Genomic DNA, 22901 nt, shown 5'->3' with positions numbered 1-22901 from the left:
CTGAGATATAACACAAGCTCTGATATCATCATGCTTTCTGGCCTTCATTGGCTCACTTCATCCCTGTGTCAGTTTCCACATCTGATAAAAGGTAGGTAGATGGTGTCAGAATAATTTCTTTTTGCAGCACTGAAGAATGTATTACTATATAAATGCTAGATATTACTCTTTAGCTAGCCTCAGCAAAAGTGGTGTCTGCAAAGACAGCTGCTTTTCTCTGTGGGATGACAGATTAGGGACACTGCTGTAAACAGGAAATGTGCTGGGTGCACATAGTTGAACATAAACACATCCCACTGCTAACCACTAAAAAAAATTCAAGGATGTCACGTACACGTTTCTTAACTAAAGAATAGAAATTTAGCAAGATTTTTGCTTAGACATACACAAAAAAAACCCACATCAGAGAATACATGAATCTTTATCTGTTCTGGTAGAAATACTCTCTCTGAACAAAGATATTATCTTACATTTATATGGTGCCTTTTACCAAAAGCACTTTACCCAATATTATATATAGTAATTATTTCTCTCACCTCTGAAAGGCAGATACCTCTCAGTTTTAATAGCACAGAGCAACACTACACAAACATTTAGGACAACAGGGGAAAACCACACCTGAAAACAATTACCCAAACAGGCCTGGACACTGTAGTCAATCCCCTCTACTCTTGCTAGACATGGGCTGGAATCTTTAGATGTTTAAATGCACTGATTAAATACAGACTAAAGGGAACAGTGCCACATACCAGATCACTAACACCACTTATTTCAGCATTCAGACTTCCTTGGAAGTTTCCCATACAAATAATGCCCCCAAATTGACCCTATATAGCTGGAGAAATATAACTAGATCAGTGTCCAAGACTGCACAGACATTTTATTGCCTTGCTGTTATTTCACTGGAATGACAGCCTGATGAGTGTGTAAATCACTTACTTCAGGATGATTGAGGGCATGGGAATTTCTAAGAATTCCTCCCTGATGGGAATGAATGGCAGCAGACCAGTGTAAAACAAGCCAACAAGAAGCAGGACACGTTTCAAACAGAAAAGGATAGGAATATCAGCATTCTGTAAAAAACATGTAGGAAAATAATGAAAGTTATTTATCAGGTTGCTGAAACTTTTGTATCAAAACAATCTTCAGTGAATGAATGTGTTATAAAGTTTAGCATTTGTGCTTAAAGACATAAAACATCCAGCAGAGTTGCCAACTGTCCAAGTTTGCTGGGTCTGCCCTTGATTTGTGTAGTCCCAGCTAAAGTTGCAAGCAATTGGAAGAGGCAGTAGCTGCTGGAAGATCAAGCTGGGTCAAGGGAAGAGTTTCAAGAGAGCCAGCCATTGCCTGTGATCTCCATCCCCTGCTTCTGTAATCTGGTAAAGTTCTGGTGAAAACTATTCTGGCACTAAGCACTTCCTGTGTATCATATTTCCATTACCACAGAAGCTGTTCATGCACAAAGGGGTGCTGTTGAGCTTCAGATGAGCTGAGCACCCTTCCAGAAAACCAAAAGGGCAGAATCCAGGGCACCACTGGCTGCCTACTGAGTGTGGTTTTGACAGACTCCAAAGCAGTCACCAGCCTGGGGAAGAGGGCTTTGGACAAGAGAAACCAGCTGCCATTCTAGCAATATCCAGCTCAGCTGTGACTGGGAAACAAAGACAATCAGAAAATAACAGACACTGAGGAACAAGAGACAGCAGGATTCAGAGGACAGAAGTGAGAAAGGTAATAGTCCTTACTCCTTCCCCACAATCTACTCCGTAGATTGATTTCTCTGCCCGCCCCACCAATTTTGTTTTCCTCCAGTATTATTGATCCTGTATCACAGATGTATGCAATAGTACTGTGCAGTGGGTAAATCTTGCTAAAAAACAAGCAAGCAAGCCAGGGGCTATCTACACTCAAAAGTTATACTGCTTTAACTATAAAGTGGTACAACTCTCCTATTGCAGACACAATCATACCAGTAGTAAAGGTGCTTGTAACTGGTATAGCTTATTCCTGTACAGGGAAAGGAATAAGCCGTATTGGTATAAGGCACCTTTACACCAGTATAAGCGACTGTCTATATGAAAACTTAGTGCTTGGCCAGCTGGGGTGTAAATCAAACTCGCAGTAGCCTGCTGCACACTAAGTGTCACTGTGGACCCTGTTGCCGTGCACTGTAGGTTCTGTACTGCACTATAAGTTACCCCACTTTGAAATAGGAGTAGATTAAAGCACACTAGGGAACTTTTAGGGCACATCATTAGGGTTCACATGGACAGTTAGTGCACAGCAGGCTAGCGCAATGTAGATTAACACCCCAGCTTGCCAGGCACTGTTTGTACACACAAACCCTAATTGGACCCACACTAGGGGTGTTGTTCAACTTGAGCTACTTTCAGTAGAAAAATTATACTGCCAACAAAGTAGTTAAATTGGTGTAAAGACTGTGTAGATCAAGCCTAAGAGTTCCTCCCACAAACAGCTTACAGCCTAAAGGCATAATACCCAGGACATTATAGTAAAGAACAGAATAGCGCAGAGACAGTTGTGGGTAGGCTTTATTACTTGAATGTTTTTTCACAGAGCAAGTGAGTCTTCACAAAACCTTTGAAGAAGAGTGAGTGCCCTTGGTACACCTCAGCTGGAAGGCCATTGTTGAGACTAGCAGCACAAATTAAAGAGTGTAATAGGACAGCATGGAGTCAGGAGAGAACTTCAGTAAGATTGTATGAATAGGATGGGGAGTGGGAAGAGACGTAGCAGTAAAGAGACTTGAAAGCGAGGAGGAGAATATTCAACTTGATGGGGAAAGACAGCCGAAGCCAGGAAAGAGGTCAGAGAAAGATGTGGAAGAAGAATGTGTGGGTCTTACTCTCAAGCATCAATTAAATACATTCATATGTATGAAAATTAACATAAGTTGTTATTTTAAAAAGTTAGGACAAAAAAGGAAGTGTTAATATTTAGTTTAATTTATATTTTAACGTGTGGAAGAGTTAATACCATATTGCTACCACAGTTCTGACCACAGGTGAAAAACCTGGGTAAATGGCTAAATACACAGTATTTTTCTGTAAATGCTGAATCACTCCATCACCACACAGTAACAGACAGGAGAGTGTAAAGACACTGATCCTTTACTAGGTCATAGTTATTTCTTGGTGCTTACCTCTTTATGACACTTCTCCACAATCTCATAATTGACATTGCCCCACACTGTCAAACGTTCTCGTTTGTACTGGCTCACCAACTCTGAAACCTGTAATCAGTGATCAAAAAGCAGAATCCTGACATTTATTCACTGATACCACCCATTTGAGATGTTTATTCTTCATCACTTGAAGAATTATTCATCGGGAGCTCAATATATTGCAATTTATTATAACAAAGAGTTCCTTCAGAAAAAAAACAACTCTTCATATTCTCTCCCACCACTTTAACACAGTCACTTCTAGGATGGGATACAGCAGCTGTTCAGCACAGCATTTCAGGACAAGAGATAAAGAATACTGAGACATGGCGTTGTTGTTAGTGACTATAAATAGAGCCCCTTCTGGGAACCAGCATCCTGGTCACTTAGGACATGCAGGGGCACTGGGTGTAGTTAGAGTGAGAGGGAGTTAGGTAGTTTAATTGTGTTTGGAAGCTTAATGGAGATCACTTGCCCCTGTAGGGAGTCTGATGAACTAATGAAGTAATTAGCTCATGAGCTGGACAGCTCAGAGAAGGAAGCAAGCAGTAGAAAAGGCTGAGCCAGGGAGCAGGAGGGAAGCCCCTTCTATCTGCTGCTACATTGTGTTGTACCTGGAGGATAAACAAGAAATAATAATAAAAACTCTTAGTGAAGGTACCCTGGTGGAGCACATATGCTGTTTAAAAACCAGGAGGGCTTTACCAGCCAGCCATATTAGGGGGTTCTCTCTTCTATGAAGTGCTGTTATCTTTACCTAAAAAACATATAGTACACAATATCTAGATGCCAGTGTCCACAACAGTAATGGACCTCCATCTTGCATCTCATCTTAGAGATGCCTCTAGCAACATAGCAACCCCTTCCTATTGCCATGATGAGCCCAGGTTCAGTCCTGACTCAGGGGAAAAAACGATTACTCCTAACTGTTGTTCTTCAAGATGTTCACATCCATTCCAATTAGGTGTGTGTGCACCGCGTACACAGTTGTCAGAAAGTTTTCCCTTAGCAGCTCCCGTCAGGTCAGCTGCGGAGTTCCCTGAAGGGGCACCTTCATGGAGCTAAATATATGAGCCTGTCCCTGCTCAGTTGCTTCTCGCCGGCTACTCTGACAGAGGGATAGGGGGGTGGGTATTGGAATGGACACGAACAACACATCTTGAACAACAGTTACAAGAAGGTGAGCAACTATTTTTTCTTCTTCGCGTACTTGTTCACATCAATTCCAATTAGGTGACTCCCAAGCTCCACCCCGGAGGTGGGGTTAGAGTTAAGGAACCGCTGATTGGAGCACTGCTCTGTGGAATGCTGCATAATAGCTTAATGAGAGGTGAACGTATGCCCCAAGGACCAAGTTGCTGCCCTGCAAATTTCTTGCATCGGGACTTGGGCCAGGAACACCATTGACGAGGCTCGTGTCCTCGTGGAATGTGCCGTAAGTGCCAGGGCTGGGATCTTGGCCAGCTTATAGCACGTGCAGATGCAGGACGTGATCCATGAAGATATTTTTGAGATGAGACCAGGAGTCTTTTCATCCGGTCTGCTACTGCTACAAACACCTGGTTTGACTGCCTGAACGGCTTAGTGAGCTCGTTGTAGAATGCTAGTGCCCGCTGAACAGCCAATGAACGTAGCCTCTGTTCTCAATTACTGGCATGAGGATTAGGATAGAAGACACGTAGAAAAATGTCTTTGCTGGTATGGAAGTGACACACTACCTTGCGAAGAAAAGCTGCGTGAGGCCCGAGTCGCACCTTATCTTTGTGGAAGACTGCGTAGGGTGGATTGCAGGTAAGGGCTGTTAGCTCTGACGCTGTCCTGGCTGATGTGATGGCGACTGGGAAGGCTACCTTCCACGACAGAGAAGGGAGCAAATCGCTAATGGTTCAAAAGTGGGCTCCATTAATTTGAAGAGGACCAGACTGAGGTCCCATGGTGGGACAGGCTGTCTAGTCTGAGGATGTAGGCGTTCCAGACCCATGAAGAAATGGCCTACCGTGAGGTTAGAAAATACAGATCTGCCAGATGCTCCCAGCTGGAAGGCTGAGATAGCAGCAAGATGTAACTTGATGGATGACGCTGCCAATCTGTGTTGTTTCAGGTACAGAAGGTACTCTAGAATGAGTGGTATAGACCCCTGTAGTGGAGGTATATGTTGCTGGGCACACCAGCAAGTGAACCTTTTCCACTTAGCTAGATATGTGATCCTAGTGGATGGTTTCACTCCCTTACTGGTTCTGAGCACAGAAGCTCCATGGGGTTTAACCATGAAGCTTCCAGGCCATGAGATGGAGTGACTAGAGGTCTGGGGGGTAAAGGAGACCGTGATCCTGAGTGATCAGATCAGAGGGCAGTGGTAACTCAACTGGTGTGTCCACTGACAGTTCCAGGAGCGTGGTGTACCAGTGTTGTCGGGGCCACACTAGGGCCACCAGATTTACTTCCACTCTGACCCTGCGGACCTTGAGAAGTACCTTGTGCACGAGAGGGATCAGGGGAAAGGCATACAACAAGCGGCCTCCCCAGGGTAGCAGAAACGCATCTGTGATTGAGCCCGGGCTGTGCTTCTGGAAGGAGCAGAGTATTGGACACTTCCTGTTGCTCCTGGTGACGAACAGGTCGACCTGGGGAAACCCCCACCTTTGGAAGATGGAGTGTATGACATCCGGACGGATGGACCACTCGTGATTGCCAAATGACCTGCTGAGGTGGACTGCTAGTTCATTCTGAGCTCCTGGGAGATAGGACACCTCCAGGTGAAAGGAATGGGCTATGCAGAACTCCCACAGCTGGTCAGCTTCTCGGCATAGGGGGGAGGAACAGGCTGCACCCTGCTTGCTGATATAAAACATGGCGGGGCGTTGTCCATCATCACTGCCACGCACTGACCTCTTAGTCAGGCCTGAAAGGTTTGGCATGCTAACTGTACTACCCTGGGCTCCTTGATATTGATATGAAGGGGGAGCTCGTCCTGTGACCATAGGCCCTATATTTGGAGATCTCCCAAATGTGCACCCCAGCCCAGAGCTGACGCATCCGTTACCAGGGACAAGGAGGGCTAGGGGCTGTTGAATGGGACTCCTTCGCACACTGTCCAAGGGTCGAGCCACCATTGGAGGGACTCAAGTACTTGCTCTGGTACCGTGACCACTGAGTCCAGGCTGTCATGCCCTGGGTGGTAGGCCGAATCGAACCAGGCCTGGAGTGGCCCGAGCTTCAGTCTGCCATGGTGGACCACGTAAGTGCAGGCTGCCACATGGCCAAGGAGACTCAGGCATCCCCTTGCTGTAGTGGTCAGGTATCGCCTGAGGTTTTGAATAATGTCTGTTATGGCTTGGGATCGGGTCTCTGGAAGGAACACCCTTGCCTGTACCGAGTCCAGCACCTCCCTGATGAATTCTATTCTTTGGGTCGGTGATAAGGTTGACTTGTTCAAATTAAGGAGTCGTCCCAATCTCTTGAAAATGGATCTGACTAATTGGACTTGAGATTACCTGCTCCCTGGAGTACCCCCCCATAGTAGCCAGTTGTCGAGGTAAGAATTAATTCTCCAGCGGAAGGCTCCTACGACAGACATGCACTTGGTGAACACTTGGGGAGCTGTTGACCGGCCGAAGGGGAGGACCATGAACTGATAATGTTTTTGGTCGACCACAAACCGTAGAAATTATCTGTGTGCAGGTTGAATAGCTATGTGAAAGTATGCATTTTCATGTCGAGAGCGGCTTACCAGTTGCCTGGATCCAGAGAAGGGATAACTGTACTTAGGGAGACTATGCAGAACTTCAACTTTATCATGAATTTGTTGAGCCCTTGCATGTCTATGATGGATCTGAGACCCCACCGTGGCTTTGGGGATTAGGAAATAATGGAATAGAATCCCTTGCCCCATAGCTCCTGAAGAACCTCCTCCACTGACCCTGCTGTGAGGAGCACCTGCACCTCCTGGATAAGGAGTTGCTCGGGAAAAGGGTCCCTGAAGAGGGACGTCCTGGCGGTCCGCAGCAGACTGTGAATGAAGGGCAGATTCCACAAGCAACTGCTTCAATCGGAAATCTTGCTCCTTTAGTTCTGGTGCAGAGAGCCCTGCAGATCTTGCATCTTTCTATCTGGTGCACCTCCTACAGACATGAGTCGTGGGGGTCGCTCGTTGGCATAGGCTTGGCTGCAGGTTCCGCAGGGTTTAAAAGCCCTAGGCTCACGGCATGCCCCCGAGCCCAAGGGAGGGCGGGATTTGGGAACCCCGCTCCCAAACCTCACTATATATACTAACAACTAAAACTAACCACAAATAAACTAAGCTAAACTAACTATATGAAAGAACGCTAAGGGAAGCACTTGCTAGGCAAGAGATCGCAGTTCCAACGACCATCACTGGAAGTAAGAAGGAACTGAGGAGGGGCCGGGTCAGCAGGGTCATATACTGAGTGCCATGAACGCGCCACTCCAGGGGGCTCCACAGCCAACCCGACAGGAGCTGCTCCGGGATAACTTTCCGACAACTACGCACACACCTAATTGGAACTGACATGAACAAGCACTTGAAGAACACCACCTTCCACTGAATCATCAGTTCTACTTCCTGTAGTCTCTTATCCAAGTACAGATAAGATGTGACCTTTGCGCAATTTGATTCAATTACAACTCAAGGTGCTAGTTTTGGGCAGTAGGTACTGTGTTGTGTACCTTTTTAATCAGCACATTGTTGTTCACTTTGATGTCAATGTTGACCGGAGTATTTGGAAATGCCTCAAACACCTCCTTCAGCAGTGGAATGCGATTGTCTTCACCCTCACAGTGGCATTCTGGGAAAGCAAATGGAGTTGTGTCAGTGCTGTGATTTGCCTCTCAATATTTTGCAGTTAAAAGCAAATCTATAGAGCACTCAACATTTTGATGAAGGACCTAAAAGAAAAATAGTTCTGAAAAGCTAGCATACTCCTTGTACTGAGGGGAAAAAAACCCTGCAACTATCTAGGTGAATCAAAATCATTATCAAGGTCAATCCTATGGTCCAGCTTACAGTGCAATATGCTACCCTTGGATGCTCATACTTGGGGGAACCAGTCTCCTCACTGGTCATTTTGGTCAGGTGCCAACGAGGTTACCTTTAGCTTCTTAACCCTTTACAGGTGAGAGGATTTTTCCTCTGGCCAGGAGGGATTTTAAAGGGGTTTACCCTTCCCTTTATATTATGACACGCCCCCCCAAATCTCAGCTGGGCCTCTTGGACCAGCATACTTGTATAGGAATCTGGCAAGCATATACAAATTTAGTTCTAATTTTTAATCTAGATATGTCAGGTGGCACATGGCAAGTATAAAAATCCATCCCATGAAAATGGTGTAGCAGTTTTGTATCACAGGATGATAATTTGTAGTGTTATTCTGCCCAGTAATGGTAAGAGGCCATTTTAAATTTCACATTTAAGGTCACTGAATGAGAAATATTTTTATTAAGTGGAACTAGAATGCATTTTTGTATTTTGCTGTCCAACTGTGTAGTATCATGATAGTGACTATGACATCAGTTCTCATTGCTAGAATCAGTGTCTACTGTACCTATGTCTTACCTCTGGAAGTTGTTCCTCAAACTACCTATGTGCATGGGAATGGGGGAGACTTCCCCAGCAGGCACCCTGGCACACTGTTCTTGTAGGAGGGGCAATGTGGAATCCCTTCCACTGCAATGCTTTCTTTGATCCAAGATATTAAAAATTAGAATAGAACTTCTACCTCCAGTCTCCTCCTCTATCAAGAATGGTTTACATACAGTTCACACCAACCCTGCCATGATGCCAGAGTGTGGTTTGGATGACACATCCTATCCCAAAAGCTATTATGAATTGGTTGTCAATTAGCAGACCTCCAGCACATGAAATTCAAAATAACTTAGAACAAAAAATAATGGTCATCATCATCAAAATTTCAATGCCCACCCTGTTCAAATCCTAAGTTAATGGTCATGGCCAACATACCCTCAACTTCCAACAGCTCCAACCTGCTAAATTTAATGGTTAATAGATAATGTTAAACAGAAGTTGGGACTGATAGAAAGAATAGATAGGTATCATCTAGTTAAGAAAGTGTATTCTCTTCTTAAACTTTTATTTACTGGGGAAGCATTATCTAGTGGTTGGAGAAGGGAACAGGAGCCAGGAAATCCAGGTTTCAGTCCCACAGATGCTGTGTTACCTTGGGCAAGTCAGTTGACCTTTGTACCCTTATTTCCTCATTTGTAAAATAGGATAATTGTGAAGCTTCATTTAGTGTTTTTTAAATGCTTTAAGATTCTTGATGGAAGTTTCAAATATGCCCAAGGTTATTCAAAACAACGTTGAGGACCATTAATACTAAATACAGATACTACTAAGTCCTTCAATTTAGCCCATTTGATAAAGTCTTCAGAGGCTTTGAGGTGGGGTAATTACTTTTAATTTGAATCTGTCAACATGGTGAACATGATCTATTTAAGTAGCAGCCTGAGAACCAGCAGCTTGTTTTCATGAGGAATATGTTCACCATTTTATATGCTTTCCTCCTCTCACAGCTATATTGGTGCTTCTTTTAAACCCATTAACAGAACAACTCACTCTCCCCATTCCTTCTGCTGAAAATGCATTTGTGTCAGCCAGAATATTGTAGAAGTCTCTACCAGAACAGCGTAGTAGATCCAAAAAGTCTCTTGAAGTCACAAGCAGATAGCACACTAGCCAAATGCCATGAGTTGGAAAGAGAAAAACCATCCCTACTGCCATATCAGGGATCATGAATCAACAATCTTAAAAGAAATCACAGGGGAATTGGAAAGTGGATGTACCTACTGCATGCAAGTAACTGAACAGGAAAATCTCTCCTCCCGAGTAAACATCTTAAATTAAACCACTACCCAGTGATGTGGAACATATCAATCTGACCTTAGTAACCAAAAGAGCTTTAAAAAACAAATTTTTTTTTAATCAAGGCAGATGATTAAAACAAACAATCTTCCATTCCATTTTTCAGAATAAGAACTATGCTATTGTTAATTCATGGAAAAATATTATAAATGCTGTTGCAATTTAAAATGATAGGTTTACCTACAAAGAAACAAAAAGATTACCTTTCTGAAAGGTGACATCCAATTTGCAGAGATATGGTGGGAGTTCCTTTAAAAAAAACAAAAATGAACATTAGCATAAATACACAAATACAGTGACTGTTTTTCTTGAAACACATGGAGCATAACAAATTTCAAGGCATAAATCATATAAACATTGATTATCTTGAAAAGATAACTAACATTCTGTATATATTTATAAGGTCTCTTTGCCGCTGTATTAAAAATGGTTTTGCGAGTTGTTTGCACAATGACACAAAGCAGAATGAATATTCTTAGAGCTACCCTAGCAGAGACTGAATAAACCAAAGCATGATTTTGAAATTTTTATCTAAGACCTTGGTAATTCAATTAAAATGTTATTGAAAATGCGTTTGGCAAGAGATGTGTTTTTAAAACAATGGCTCAGTACTTAGATATTGAAGGACACACTACAAATCTAAGACACACACTTTGGAAATCACAAGTGCAGTGTCCTTTGCTTCCTTCCCTAGCGTGATGTCTTAAAGCAATATATATCTGTTGCCTATTTTTTAACCATTAGGTTTTTAAAATTTTCTTAAACTTACCACGTACTTGAGGTCAGATATACTGACGTCAACTCCAGTTGCTCTCTTCAGATTCTCATCATGTGATACCACTACTTGTTCGTCTTTCGTCAGATGGCAATCTAGCTCCAACATATCTGTCCCCACATTAACTGCACTGCAGCAAGCCAGAAAACAGTCTTGAACCATATACCACATAGTTGTGTGGCATACAAAACTAATTTATAAACGCACAAACTTTTATTCAGTGAACTTGGTCCTGGTGAAACCAAGAGACTTTAAATTATTTACATATATACAATTTGAAGCTGGGGAACAGCAAAGTTAACAACTGGCATAAGAACAGTGTCAAAATCAGTGACTAAGCTGGGATTTGAACTTGGAAGCGCCCGACTCCCTGGCCTCTGTGCAGATCACGTATATTTTCCCCCTGTACTGTCTAAGCCTCAACACACAGGCTTGCTAATCTCTCTCAACCCAGAGGTACCAATTATAAGGGTGATAGGGTACTTCACTCTCCATGGTCACAGTTTAATAATTTTGACATTTGATACCTTCTAGCCTCAGCATATTTACTGTTAGGAAAATTATAAATTTAAACTCTCTTTAATGAAAATTATTTGAACGGCATACAATTTTCTTTTAAATTAAAGATTTTTTTAAAGTGTTAAAAAATGTCTTTAAATGACATACAAGAGACAGCTAATTGAACACTTCAGTACTGCGAATCTTTTCTTTTTAAAAACCTTGTCTGATTTAAGTTAGCAGGGACTGGATGGCTCAGGGAATTAGCGAAGGGACATACAGCCTTGCACCTTTTGGATACTGGCCCAAATGCAGCTCACTTTAGTACTGAACAAAAGCTGTTACCATCTGAGAAGTCCCAGGTGACCTATGAGATCACCAAACTCCACAATCAAGTCACTAGTGCACAGGAGCCCATACCACAGAAACCAATTCCATAACTGACACATTTGATAGTCTCAGTTGAGAGGCAAAGGACTAAACAAACCCAGGAGATTAAATTCCCCCTGTATGCCTATAGTGGGTGACTGTAGGAAATAGTTGATGGACATTTTCTTTGTGAAGGGAAAGGTGGAAGAATGGAGAATCCTGAGGAGTATTAATTTAAAACAAAAAAACACAAAATTTAAGTTAGTTTAACTTGATACATCCGTTTATGTTTACAGTTTTATTTCACTTAAATTGAAAAAAAATCCAGAATTAGATTTGAGAGTCTAATTTCTACAGGTAAAATCAATTAGAGCAGATTGGTCAGGAATAATTTGCAATATATTATTAAGATTTACAAATTAAGCCTCTGAAACCAGTTTGTAAAAAAGGTCAATCACTAACTTTTAAAGCTGTGAATATCACTTCCTGGGAAGATATGACCTCATTTTACCACCATCAACAAGAAGTCAAATGTTAACTAGTGACAAGTACACACATTATGTAATGCCTCTTCAAGGATCTAAAATTACTAGGGATGTGGATACAGTAAGGACTCTATTTGTTTCCTGCTTTGTGAGTAAGACTGACAAGGATGGTACATTGCTTGGCATATTACACATACACACTAAAATATTACTTTATTGACCCCATCTGTCTTTTTTAAAAGTAAGCATTCAAACCTCCTATCTAAGCATTCTCCAACTCATTAAATAATTGAAAATGATCACTAACAAAAATCCAGGTTTAGATTTTCAGAGCAGTGCAGAGGACTTTGCCACATATTTTCCATTCTATTATTTAGATTATCACAACCCTAGTATCAAAACTTCTATGAACTCTCAATACAGTGCAGATAAGGCAGAGAAGTATTCTTTTTTAAAAACTGCTGGATATAAATAAATTAAAAATATTAAACTCAAACTGGGCTTCAGTCTCCAATGAAAACTGAATTCATCATCTATCAACATAATAGAGACCCAGGAGATTAAGTTACACCAGACAGTTAAGAAATACAAGCCAAAGTCTGAAAGCCTTTCTGTTAAAACCATTAAATATTTTTCTTAGCTGTCTGACAATGAATCTTAAACATTTTACCAGCGTGGTTTGATTTCAGCATTTCGGCCGGATCCAATGTTCATTCAAGTCAATTGGAGACTTTTCATTGATTTCAATTTGGCATTTTATGATTTAAGCATAACATACACGCAACACTACAAAACAAACACTGTAGCATATTACCATAAGGCTGCTTAACATGACTTCTGACCTAGCTGTGATGATGATAAAGAATCAGGAATCTGTCAGGTTAAAACCTGTCTGCTGTTAGGTACCATTCAGTCTCAATAATTGAGTGCGAGAAGAAAAGAAAATACAATATCAAGAATATTCTGATATTCAGCCTGGTTTCAGTTGACTGGGTCTCTGGAAAAAACAGCATTTCTAGCTATACTACAGGACAGTGGCCAAGTTCATGAGTGACAGTCCAGTATCATATACTACCATTAAATACCCAAACTTTTTATCAAATGATACAATTGCTTAAAAACACAGAGCTATTGTTGAATGGAAGCAGGAAAACAACGGCTCCTATTGTCAATGATCCTACGTGTTTGCCAGCCTCTAACTAGTAGCTATAGCTAGAAGGGTTTCAGAGTAGCAGCCGTGTCAGCCTGAATCCGCAAAAAGAACAGGAGTACTTGTGGCTCTTCCTACTACTTAGTGGTTTCAGCTGAAAATGGCAGTCTGCTCTACAGCACAATCAGAACTTCTCAAACTCACATTGCCCTAAAAAAGACAAGACATTCCCTGACTCAAAAATACAAAGTATTCTGGTATTGCTGGACATCCACTTCAGTACTTGAGATGTCAAACAGACTCATTCACAACCTAACAATAAAACCCCGACCAAGCAAGACTTTTTAGGTTTAGGGATAAACTCACAAAAATACAGCTGTTTGTTTTCGTAAAGCCCCCACTTGTTCCAAGTAGTGAGAGATATCAGAACAGAAGGCTTAAAGATGCATTCCCATTTGGCAATGCCCATAGTTTATAAACACCAGACTGACAAAGCTCTCTTTTATTTCCTGAAGCCCAGCGAACTCGCTAATGAACTCTCTCACATCAACAATATAGTTTTAGAAGAAGAAACTAAAACCCAGTGAAAAGATGTGGCAATCTCTTGATAGCTTCTTTATCTGACTCCTGCCAAAGGTCATGATGCTAAGGTTAATTTTGTATTCTAGATGCAATTAAGATTTCTATTGTGATTCTTGTAGCACCTTGCATGCAACGTCCCAACATAATTTGAAAGATTTTTTTTTAAAATCACGCTGTGTTTAGAAATAATTTTAAACCTAAAATCAGTGTGTGCGCTTATATTATATTTTACAGCATCCACAAATATGTTGGGTGCTTTGAATTACAAATAAGAAAAATGTGGTCCTTGGTCTGAAGAGCCAACAATCTAACTGATATTAACTGTGAATCTGACAGGGATTGATAGTAATGAATTCAAACAATACCTCAAAGTACTATTTTACTCTTACTGTATTCCTTAGGGCAGGAACCACGACCCTGTACACCTCTGAGCATTGTAGGAACTTAAAATGGTAAAATCAAGTTAACCAGGTAAGAATTATGCAACACACATTACTGATATATAAATACACTTAAATGCAGATGAGGAAACATGCAAAATTTTGCCCCAGCTAGTTGTATTTAAGTGAAGAAAACTTTAGATAAAGTTAAAACAAATAGTCAAAATGACAGATTTAAGACAACCTACTACATAGGTTTTAAGAGAAAGCTGAGAATTGGTAACAGCTTGCTTTGAGGAGTGTGTGTTAGCTGAGTTGAAGAAAAAAAAAAAAAGAGAGGCAGTTTAAAAAAACAACAACAAAAAACACCCGCTATGCTAAGGAGATTAGAAGCCCTGTGGCGCTTTTCAATAGTGCTGTTTGGTTAGGAACACTGGCACTGCTGCATACTCTGGAAGAAAATGTACTAACTGTGATGAAGCTGTTAAATACAAATAAAGTTTAAAAAAAAGAAGACATTTCTGCCTCTCTACTCTTAGGTGACTGTGAGGAATGTTGGATTTGTTTTTTTCTGGAATACTGCTGAGAACTTTGTTGTAATTCACCATTTTCGAAGGCTGTAGTTTGAGAGGCTTTAGAAAAGACTTCCCAATATCAACTCAGTTGAAAAACCCACAGGTAAGAGACTTTCATACAAGCCAGGTACACAGCAGGTATGCAAAAAACCATAATATGCACTTCTAATGAACCTTCCATCAATTATCTTAAAGCAGTCTGCACACATTAACAATTTAAGCCTCAACAATCGTGTGAAGAAGGGATTATTATCCCCTTTTACAATGAGGAAACAGAGGTACAGCAAAAGGAGTGACTTGCCTCAGGCTTCCACACCAAGGAATTGAACAAAGAACCCAAGTCTCCTGAATCCCAGTCCGGGGTCTTAATTAGCATATGAATGTGCACTGTTATTTGAAATACACTAGAGTCTTTTGAATTATATCCCACTAGTAACAGCAAATGATAAAAATTACAGAAAGCAACGGTGTAAAGATACTGTAGTTACGAGAGGAAGAGAGAGAAGAGTTTTAAGAAGAGATTTGAAAATAAATGGAAGTCTTAAAATAAGAGATCTAATCCAAAAAGAGAGAGACACTCAGTTCCAGGAATGCTTTTCACAGAGACATGCATGCAGAACTTTACTAACTTGCTGTGTTTAATTTTTGAAGCCAAGGGAAAAAAACACCAGGTTTAACATTTCCTTTTTCTCCCATACACTATTCATTTAAATACAGAAGTCACCAGACAATGCCATGAGTAGAATCCCCTAGCCCACTTTGGTCTCCCCTCTTTGTCCTCTGTGGTAAATCTCTTCAAGAGACATCTGTGCAACACATGAACTATGCAAAAAGCTTTGTAATTTATTGAAAGAACAAAATGAATCTCCATATAGTGGCCCAAATGCAGTGCAAAGAACTGACACCAGGCTACTCTGATTTTCAAATACACTGATGTCAGTACTAACTGCCATCTTTATAACACAAGTCTCATGCATCTAAATATGTAGCTTTTCAAAGGCAGTATTAAAGAAACATGCTGTATGTTTTCATAGTTCGAGCAGGGAGATAGTAATCAGCTTGCCTGGGTTCTGTTCCCAACTGCCACTGTCTTAACATATGATCATGGGGAAGTCGCAACATCTGTGCCTCAGTTTCCCCATCTGTAAATGAGGATGATACTTACTATGTGTAAAGCACCTGGATGACAGATGTTAGTTATAGAAACGTAAAGTATTATTATAGAAATGGAATACTGTATCTTAAACAGTTGCTATGTGCCAAATACAATTCTTTAATGAGTCGCATACAGACAAAATTATTAAATAAGACTATTTTAGGTATTTGTTCCTTTTGTACTTACTGGCGAAAAGCTGTCATTGTGTTTTCCAGGTTCTCTCCAGCACCTGTGAAAACATCAAGAACAAATTTCATAAAAGACATCTTTTTATGATACCCTGAGGGAAAATATACCACTGAACGTAAACAATTCAGTGGGTAAAAAGTGTCAGTTTATGAGGGAATGTGGTCTGGAGGAATGAGCCAGGAATCCTGACACTGACTGACTGTATCATTTTAAACAAGTCACGTCACCTCTTTGAGCCTCAGCTTTCCATTCTGTAAAATGGGGCTAATACTTAATCTCATAGAAGTGTTTTAAGTTTTAGCGTTAGTATAGCACTTTGAACACAGAAAGCACTGAAGTTATTCTTGAGTATTATATAAATTAGAGACTCAGACTTTCCCCAAAGGGCCATATGGGGAACTTGCCAGAGGTCCCCACATAACTGGCATAAAGTAGAGCAGACTACTCAATGTACAGAATACAGATCTGTGGTCCACAAAGACTACTACTCCCAAGACATAGTGCCCTGCCCTGAACCTCTATATCAAAAAAAGCAACTGACGGCTGTTTTGTAGAACTCCCTAAAATGCATTTTATCCTCATTATATATCATCTGCAAATCACCAACAAGACATTTAGAATACTACATACTTCAGACTATTTTTCAATTTGCATTAAAGTGCTAGGTCAATAGCACAGGTGAAATGAACCAGACACTTAACAATTATCTATAATAAGACACTTGCCACAAAACAAGTCTGCTTCAGACAAGAGAACTTTGATTGATATCAGTCAAGAGACTTGGGTTGACTCCCACTGCTAGTACTAAGAATAATGAATCCTGTATGACTTCTTGACAAATTCTGCAGATTAACTAAAACATTGCGAAACTTATTGAACATGCGAACACAAAGCCAGCTGCGGGATTTAAGATTAGCCTAAGGCCCTTTCAAATGAGGGCAGTATGTGCTGTGGAGAAGATAATTTCAGCTTCCAGACAGAGATGGTGCAAACTGAATTCTTTAGAAACTGAGCTGAACTAACATCATCTCAAGAGATGGCAGGCCAACAGTAACACCCCACTACTGGAGAACTTTGTCTCGAGTATCTTCGGTCATGAGAATGGGTTCCATGATATAGCAGTAGAACACACAAGAGATCTACTTCAGGGACGGGGGAGAATGAACACTGTGAAAGAAAGAAAAGGAGGACTTGTGGCACCTTAGAGACTAACCAATTTATTAGTCTCTAAGGTGCCACAAGTCCTCCTTTTCTTTTTGCGAATACAGACTAACACGGCTGTTACTCTGAAACCTGTGAAAGAAAGAGTGTACTGACCATGCTCTTGAAGCCTACTCTCCCTAACAATACCGCCCAGCCAGTGTTCAAAATACTCCTCTTCACTACTATAGCTTCCACTAGAGACACTAAAAATTTTGCTCTAAATGTGTTCCATGTTGATATTGCATGGGGAAGACACAATAAAACTGAAGATGGCTTCAGAATGAGAAGTCAAGCCTTATTTATTTTTGTGAACAAATTTCGGCAATGACTCCACATCAGAGGTTCGCAAACTGCAGTCAGCAAAGCATTTGTTGGTCCACAGGCCTATTTGGTTACATAGTCTTGGATTCTACTTGTTTCAGAATACATCATCGCACTAAAAGAAGGTAAATTAAAAACAGAAAAAAAAATCTTATTACTTTCTCATTTAACTAGTTGCTGTAGTTGCCACACTGTGATATTATGTTATTGTAAACGGGACAGAAGATAGTCCATGTGACACTCTCTAAAGAAGTGGTCCACGCTGTGAAAAAGTTAGAAAACTCCTTGTCTACTCAGGACATGATAATTTTTTAACTACTTATGGTCTATGTCTTATATTATCTGTGTGACACGTTCCATTTTCTGCAATACTGTAGATGAGATTAAAATATTATAAATTTTAAAGAGGGCCTGGCCACTTTCATGAGGCTATTTGTTAAGTGCAGCATGTTTAGGACTGTACAAAACACAGGAAGATTACATTCTTGCCCCATGCAGTTTATGACCTAAATAGACAGGAAACAGCCACAAAATGCCCAGAATGACCAGAGTAAGGTTACTGTAGAATTATGACAAATTTAATTCTACCTGCCAAAAATTCATATTTGATACAAAGTTGGAATTATTAGAAAACAGAAGCCTGTACCTTTACATTTAGGATACTCCCTGAATCAATTTGAGTAAAATAAACAGAAGCCTAATTAGCATCCAAAAGGATTTTTGCCAAGATAGAGGGGCCTGGCATGGGGGTAGTGAAAAGGACATTAGTTTCAGCTGGGAAGAGGGCAGATATACAAACCTATTTTACTCTGAGCCAGGAGTAATCTAAAAAGAGATTTGCAAGATTAAGATGACCCTTCCCTAATCCTGAACAAGCCTTTGAAATTAGCCTAGCATGTAGATACACTTGTTTTTAAACAAGGATCATAGTCCATAAAATAAAATAAAAAACTGGAAACATACAAGAGCTACAGTATCTGGAAGAAGAAAAGGAGTACTTGTGGCACCTTAGAGACTAACAAATTTATTTGAGCATAAGCTTTCGTGAGCTACAGCTCACTTCACTGGATGCATTGCAGGGGGCCCATGCCACCAAGTATGAATACCTGTCCCCAGCCTCTCTCAATTCACAGAGTTTTGGAACCCATGTCCCTTGCCTAGCGAGTGCTACTTAGTTGATGGCGACTCCCTCCATCATAACAAAAGGCCAAGTACAGTTCCACTGTCCTTGATTCCCATAATCAGGGTAATAACAATTTATTCTTCCTGCCCCAATAACAGAGACACTGGGGATCCCACAGCAGCCAAAGTGACCATTTGGGCAGCTATGGCCTCATTCTAGGTGGGGTGGGTGTGCCTATGCAAAATGAGATCAGCCCCTGAAGTTCTTTTCCACAACTTGCCACACTTCACCACCAGATGTCAGGGTGGAGCTCATCCTGACTCTGCTTACATCTGTTTAGCTTGGTAAATTTACAGGTGCAAGTTAAACTGAAATACTTTTAAACTGATGTAAGACTCCAGATACAAAAACTGCATGATACCATTTTAAGTTAACTGGTGCAGCTTCTGTGTTTAGACAAGGCCTCACTCATTTCCACTAGTTCATAGAATTTAACTGCAGAGGTCACTGGCTGTGGGACTCTCAGACTGACAGGTCGAATGGCAACTTTATCCTGGCCACTATGGATGTAGAAGCCCTCTACACCAACATTCCACACAAAGATGGACTACAAGCCGTCAGGAACAGTATCCCCAATAATGTCACGGCAAACCTGGTGGCTGAACTTCGTGACTTTGTCCTCACCCATAACTATTTCACATTTGGGGACAATGTATACCTTCAAATCAGCGGCACTGCTACGGGTACCCGCATGGCCCCACAGTACACCAACATTTTTATGGCTGACTTAGAACAACGTTTCCTCAGCTCTCGTCCCCTAATGCCCCTACTCTACTTGCGCTACATTGATGACATCTTCATCATCTGGACCCATGGAAAAGAAGCCCTTGAGGAATTCCACCATGATTTTAACAATTTCCATCCCACCATCAACCTCAGCCTGGACCAGTCCACACAAGAGATCCACTTCCTGGACACTACGGTGCTAATAAGCGATGGCCACATAAATACCACCCTATACTGGAAACCTACTAACCGCTATACTTACCTACATGCCTCCAGCTTTCATCCAGACCACACCACATGATCCATTGTCTACAGCCAAGTTCTACGATACAACCACATTTGCTCCAACCCCTCAGACAGAGACAAACACCTACAAGATCTCTATCAAGCATTCTTACAACTACAATACCCACCTGCTGGAGTGAAGAAACAGACTGACAGAGCCAGAAGAGTACCCAGAAGTTACCTACTACAGGACAGGCCCAACAAAGAAAATAACAGAACGCCACTAGCCGTCACCTTCAGCCCCCAACTAAAACCTCTCCAATGCATCATCAAGGATCTACAACCTATCCTGAAGGACGACCCATCACTCTCTCAGATCTTGGGAGACAGGCCAGTCCTTGCTTACAGACAGCCCCCCAACCTGAAACAAATACTCACCAGCAACCACATACCACACAACAGAACCACTTACCCAGGAACCTATCCTTGCAACAAAGCCCATTGCCAACTGTGTCCACATATCTATTCAGGGGACACCATCAGAGGGCCTAATGACATCAGCCACAATATCAGAGGCTCGTTCACCTGCACATCTACCAATGTGATATATGCCATCAGGTGCCAGCAATGCCCCTCTGCCATGTACATTGGTCAAACTGGACGGTCTCTACGTAAAAGAATACAGGGACACAAATCAGACATCAAGCATTATAACATTCAAAAACCAGTTGGAGAACACTTCAATCTCTTTGGTCACTCGATTACAGAACTAATAGTGGCAATACTTCAACAAAAAAACTTCAAAAACAGACTCCAACAAGAGACTGCTGAATTGGAATTAATTTGCAAACTTGATACAATTAACTTAGGCTTGACTAGAGACTGGGAGTGGATGGGTCATTACACAAAGTAAAACTATTTCCCCATGTTTATCCCCCCACCCCGCACTGTTCCTCAGACGTTCTTGTCAGCTGCTGGAAATGGCCCACCTTGATTATCACTAAAAAGGTGTCCCCCCTGCTGGTAATAGCTCACCTTAAGTGATCACTCTGGTTACAGTGTGTATGATAACACCCATTGTTTCATGTTCTCTATGTATATAAATCTCCCCACTGTATTTTCCACTGAATGCATCCGATGAAGTGAGCCATGAAAGCTTATGCTCAAATAAATTGGTTAGTCTCTAAGGTGCCACAAGTACTCCTTTTCTTTTTGCGAATACAGACTAACACGGCTGCTACTCTGAAAAGTGTACTATGGTTAGACTGATAGAACATGAGAGACTGATGGCATGATACAAACTGCTTATTTTTTTTATTTCATTTCTTAGCTGTCTCTCTATCTGTCTGTTCTGAAAAATCTCCAGGGATGGGAATTCCACCTCTCTTGGAAGCCTATTCCAGAGCTTAACTAACCTCACAGCTGGAAAGTTTCTCCTAATACCTTATCTAAATCTCCCTTGCTAAAGACAAAGCCAATTATGCCTTTTCCTACCTTCAGTGGACAGGGAGAACAATTTATCATAGTCCTCTTTAAAATAGCCTTTAACATATTTGAAGACTGTTGTCAGGTTCCCCAACAGTCTTCTTTTGTCCAGAGCATAACATGCCCAGGTTTTTAACCATTCCTCACAGGTTAGGTTTTCTAAACCTTTTATAGCAGAGTTGTTCAGAAAATGTACACAGAGCTAATTCAAGAGACTTAAATGAACTTCAGACTCAGAAGAGAAGTAATAAAAGGGGGTTTAGAATCTAAAGTCTTGCCTACATTCAAAGTTGCACCAGTTTAATTTAAATGTACGATTTTAAACTGATTTAGTTATACTACAGCAAGACTGTGTGCGAACACATTTAATTTAATTCAAACATGGCTTATATCAATGTAGCTTAACTCAATTCCTTAGATAAGGCAAAGCCACATAACGCCTTAGTAATGAGGACAAGAAGCTTAAACTATCTTAAACTTTGACTTCATTGTAGTAACACAGTCCATAAGTCCAAAATGTGAAGAAAAAACAAAAGCAAATATCAAGTTAATCTCCAGTAGCAGCATGGAAGTCCACAAATCAGGCTTTAAATGATGGGTGTGGCCAGCCACATGGCACAGGTAGCAGTGAGACAAATAGATCGGCAAGACAGTCATGCTTGTGGGTGTTTTGGGGGAGCAGAAAGAATAGTTTAAAGAGCAGCCAGAACAGAAAGTTGGTTGAAGATTCCAAAGGCAGTGGAGTGAACACAGAACCCGACAGCCAAAGGAGGTAGCTGAGCTAGAACTGGAGTTTTATTGCCTGGCCTGCTGCTAGCCAGATTCCTAGAATAGGGGTTTTTACCAGCTGACTTCAGCTGGTTATGCAGTGAGAAAAGAGAATAATACAACAGTCTAAATGGGATTAAACAAACCCATTAGCAACGAACAAAATCAGCAAGAAAAACGGGAGTTGCACTCTGGCAACATATCTGAAGGTGAGAGGTTTTTCGCAGGAATGGGTGTGTGAAATTCTGTGGTCTGCATTGTGCAGGAGGTTAGACTAGAAGATCATAATGGTCCCTTCTGACCTTAGTATCTATGAATATATGAAGTGATCAGGAATTTTCCACAGCAGAAACAGGAGTCAGATGTCAGCTCAGGAGATGATTTCTCCTAAAGTTTCAAGCATGGAAGCAGGCTACACAGAAAAGTCATGATGGATAGAAAATTCAAACTATTGCCTAGATCCTCCTGGTATTATCTATTTTGTTTTAATTTCTTTTTAAGATACATTTATACTCCAAGCCTTATAATATGGTAAGCAAGCAAGAAAAAGGTACTCAAAGGCCAAAGTAAAGGACATGGTGCAAGAACTTAGACAGCAGAAGGAAGATTAAAAAATGTGTCAGGTTTCAGAGTAACAGCCGTGTTAGTCTGTATTCGCAAAAAGAAAAGGAGGACTTGTGGCACCTTAGAGACTAACCAATTTATTAGAGCATAAGCTTTCGTGAGCTACAGCTCACTTCCTCAGATGC

At 41.2% G+C, this 22901-nt stretch overlaps 1 protein-coding gene across 6 annotated transcripts in view; it reads right to left on the bottom strand.

The window, feature by feature from the left end:
- Positions 1 to 22901, bottom strand: part of GDPD1 (glycerophosphodiester phosphodiesterase domain containing 1) — a 33226-nt gene that overhangs the window by 4679 nt on the left and 5646 nt on the right. For 4 of the 6 annotated variants that reach the window (XM_073315218.2, XM_073315220.2, XM_073315219.1 and 1 more), the window contains exons 2-7: positions 16239 to 16281; positions 10852 to 10987; positions 10286 to 10331; positions 7871 to 7989; positions 3164 to 3253; positions 940 to 1073 (exon numbers count right to left, since the gene is read on the bottom strand). In XM_073315218.2, coding sequence (XP_073171319.1) covers positions 940 to 1073; positions 3164 to 3253; positions 7871 to 7989; positions 10286 to 10331; positions 10852 to 10987; positions 16239 to 16281 — 568 coding nt within the window. Of the gene's footprint in view, positions 1 to 939; positions 1074 to 3163; positions 3254 to 7870; positions 7990 to 10285; positions 10332 to 10851; positions 11944 to 16238; positions 16282 to 22901 lie in introns of those variants that run through there. The other 2 variants (XM_073315222.2, XM_073315217.2) reach the window with 2 other exon arrangements.

This window comes from Lepidochelys kempii, chromosome 17 (genome assembly GCF_965140285.1).
Source record: "Lepidochelys kempii isolate rLepKem1 chromosome 17, rLepKem1.hap1, whole genome shotgun sequence".
NCBI classification, from domain to species: domain Eukaryota; kingdom Metazoa; phylum Chordata; order Testudines; family Cheloniidae; genus Lepidochelys; species Lepidochelys kempii.
The sequence above is the reverse complement of the archived record's forward strand: the minus strand, read 5'-3'. Positions and strand labels throughout refer to the sequence as shown.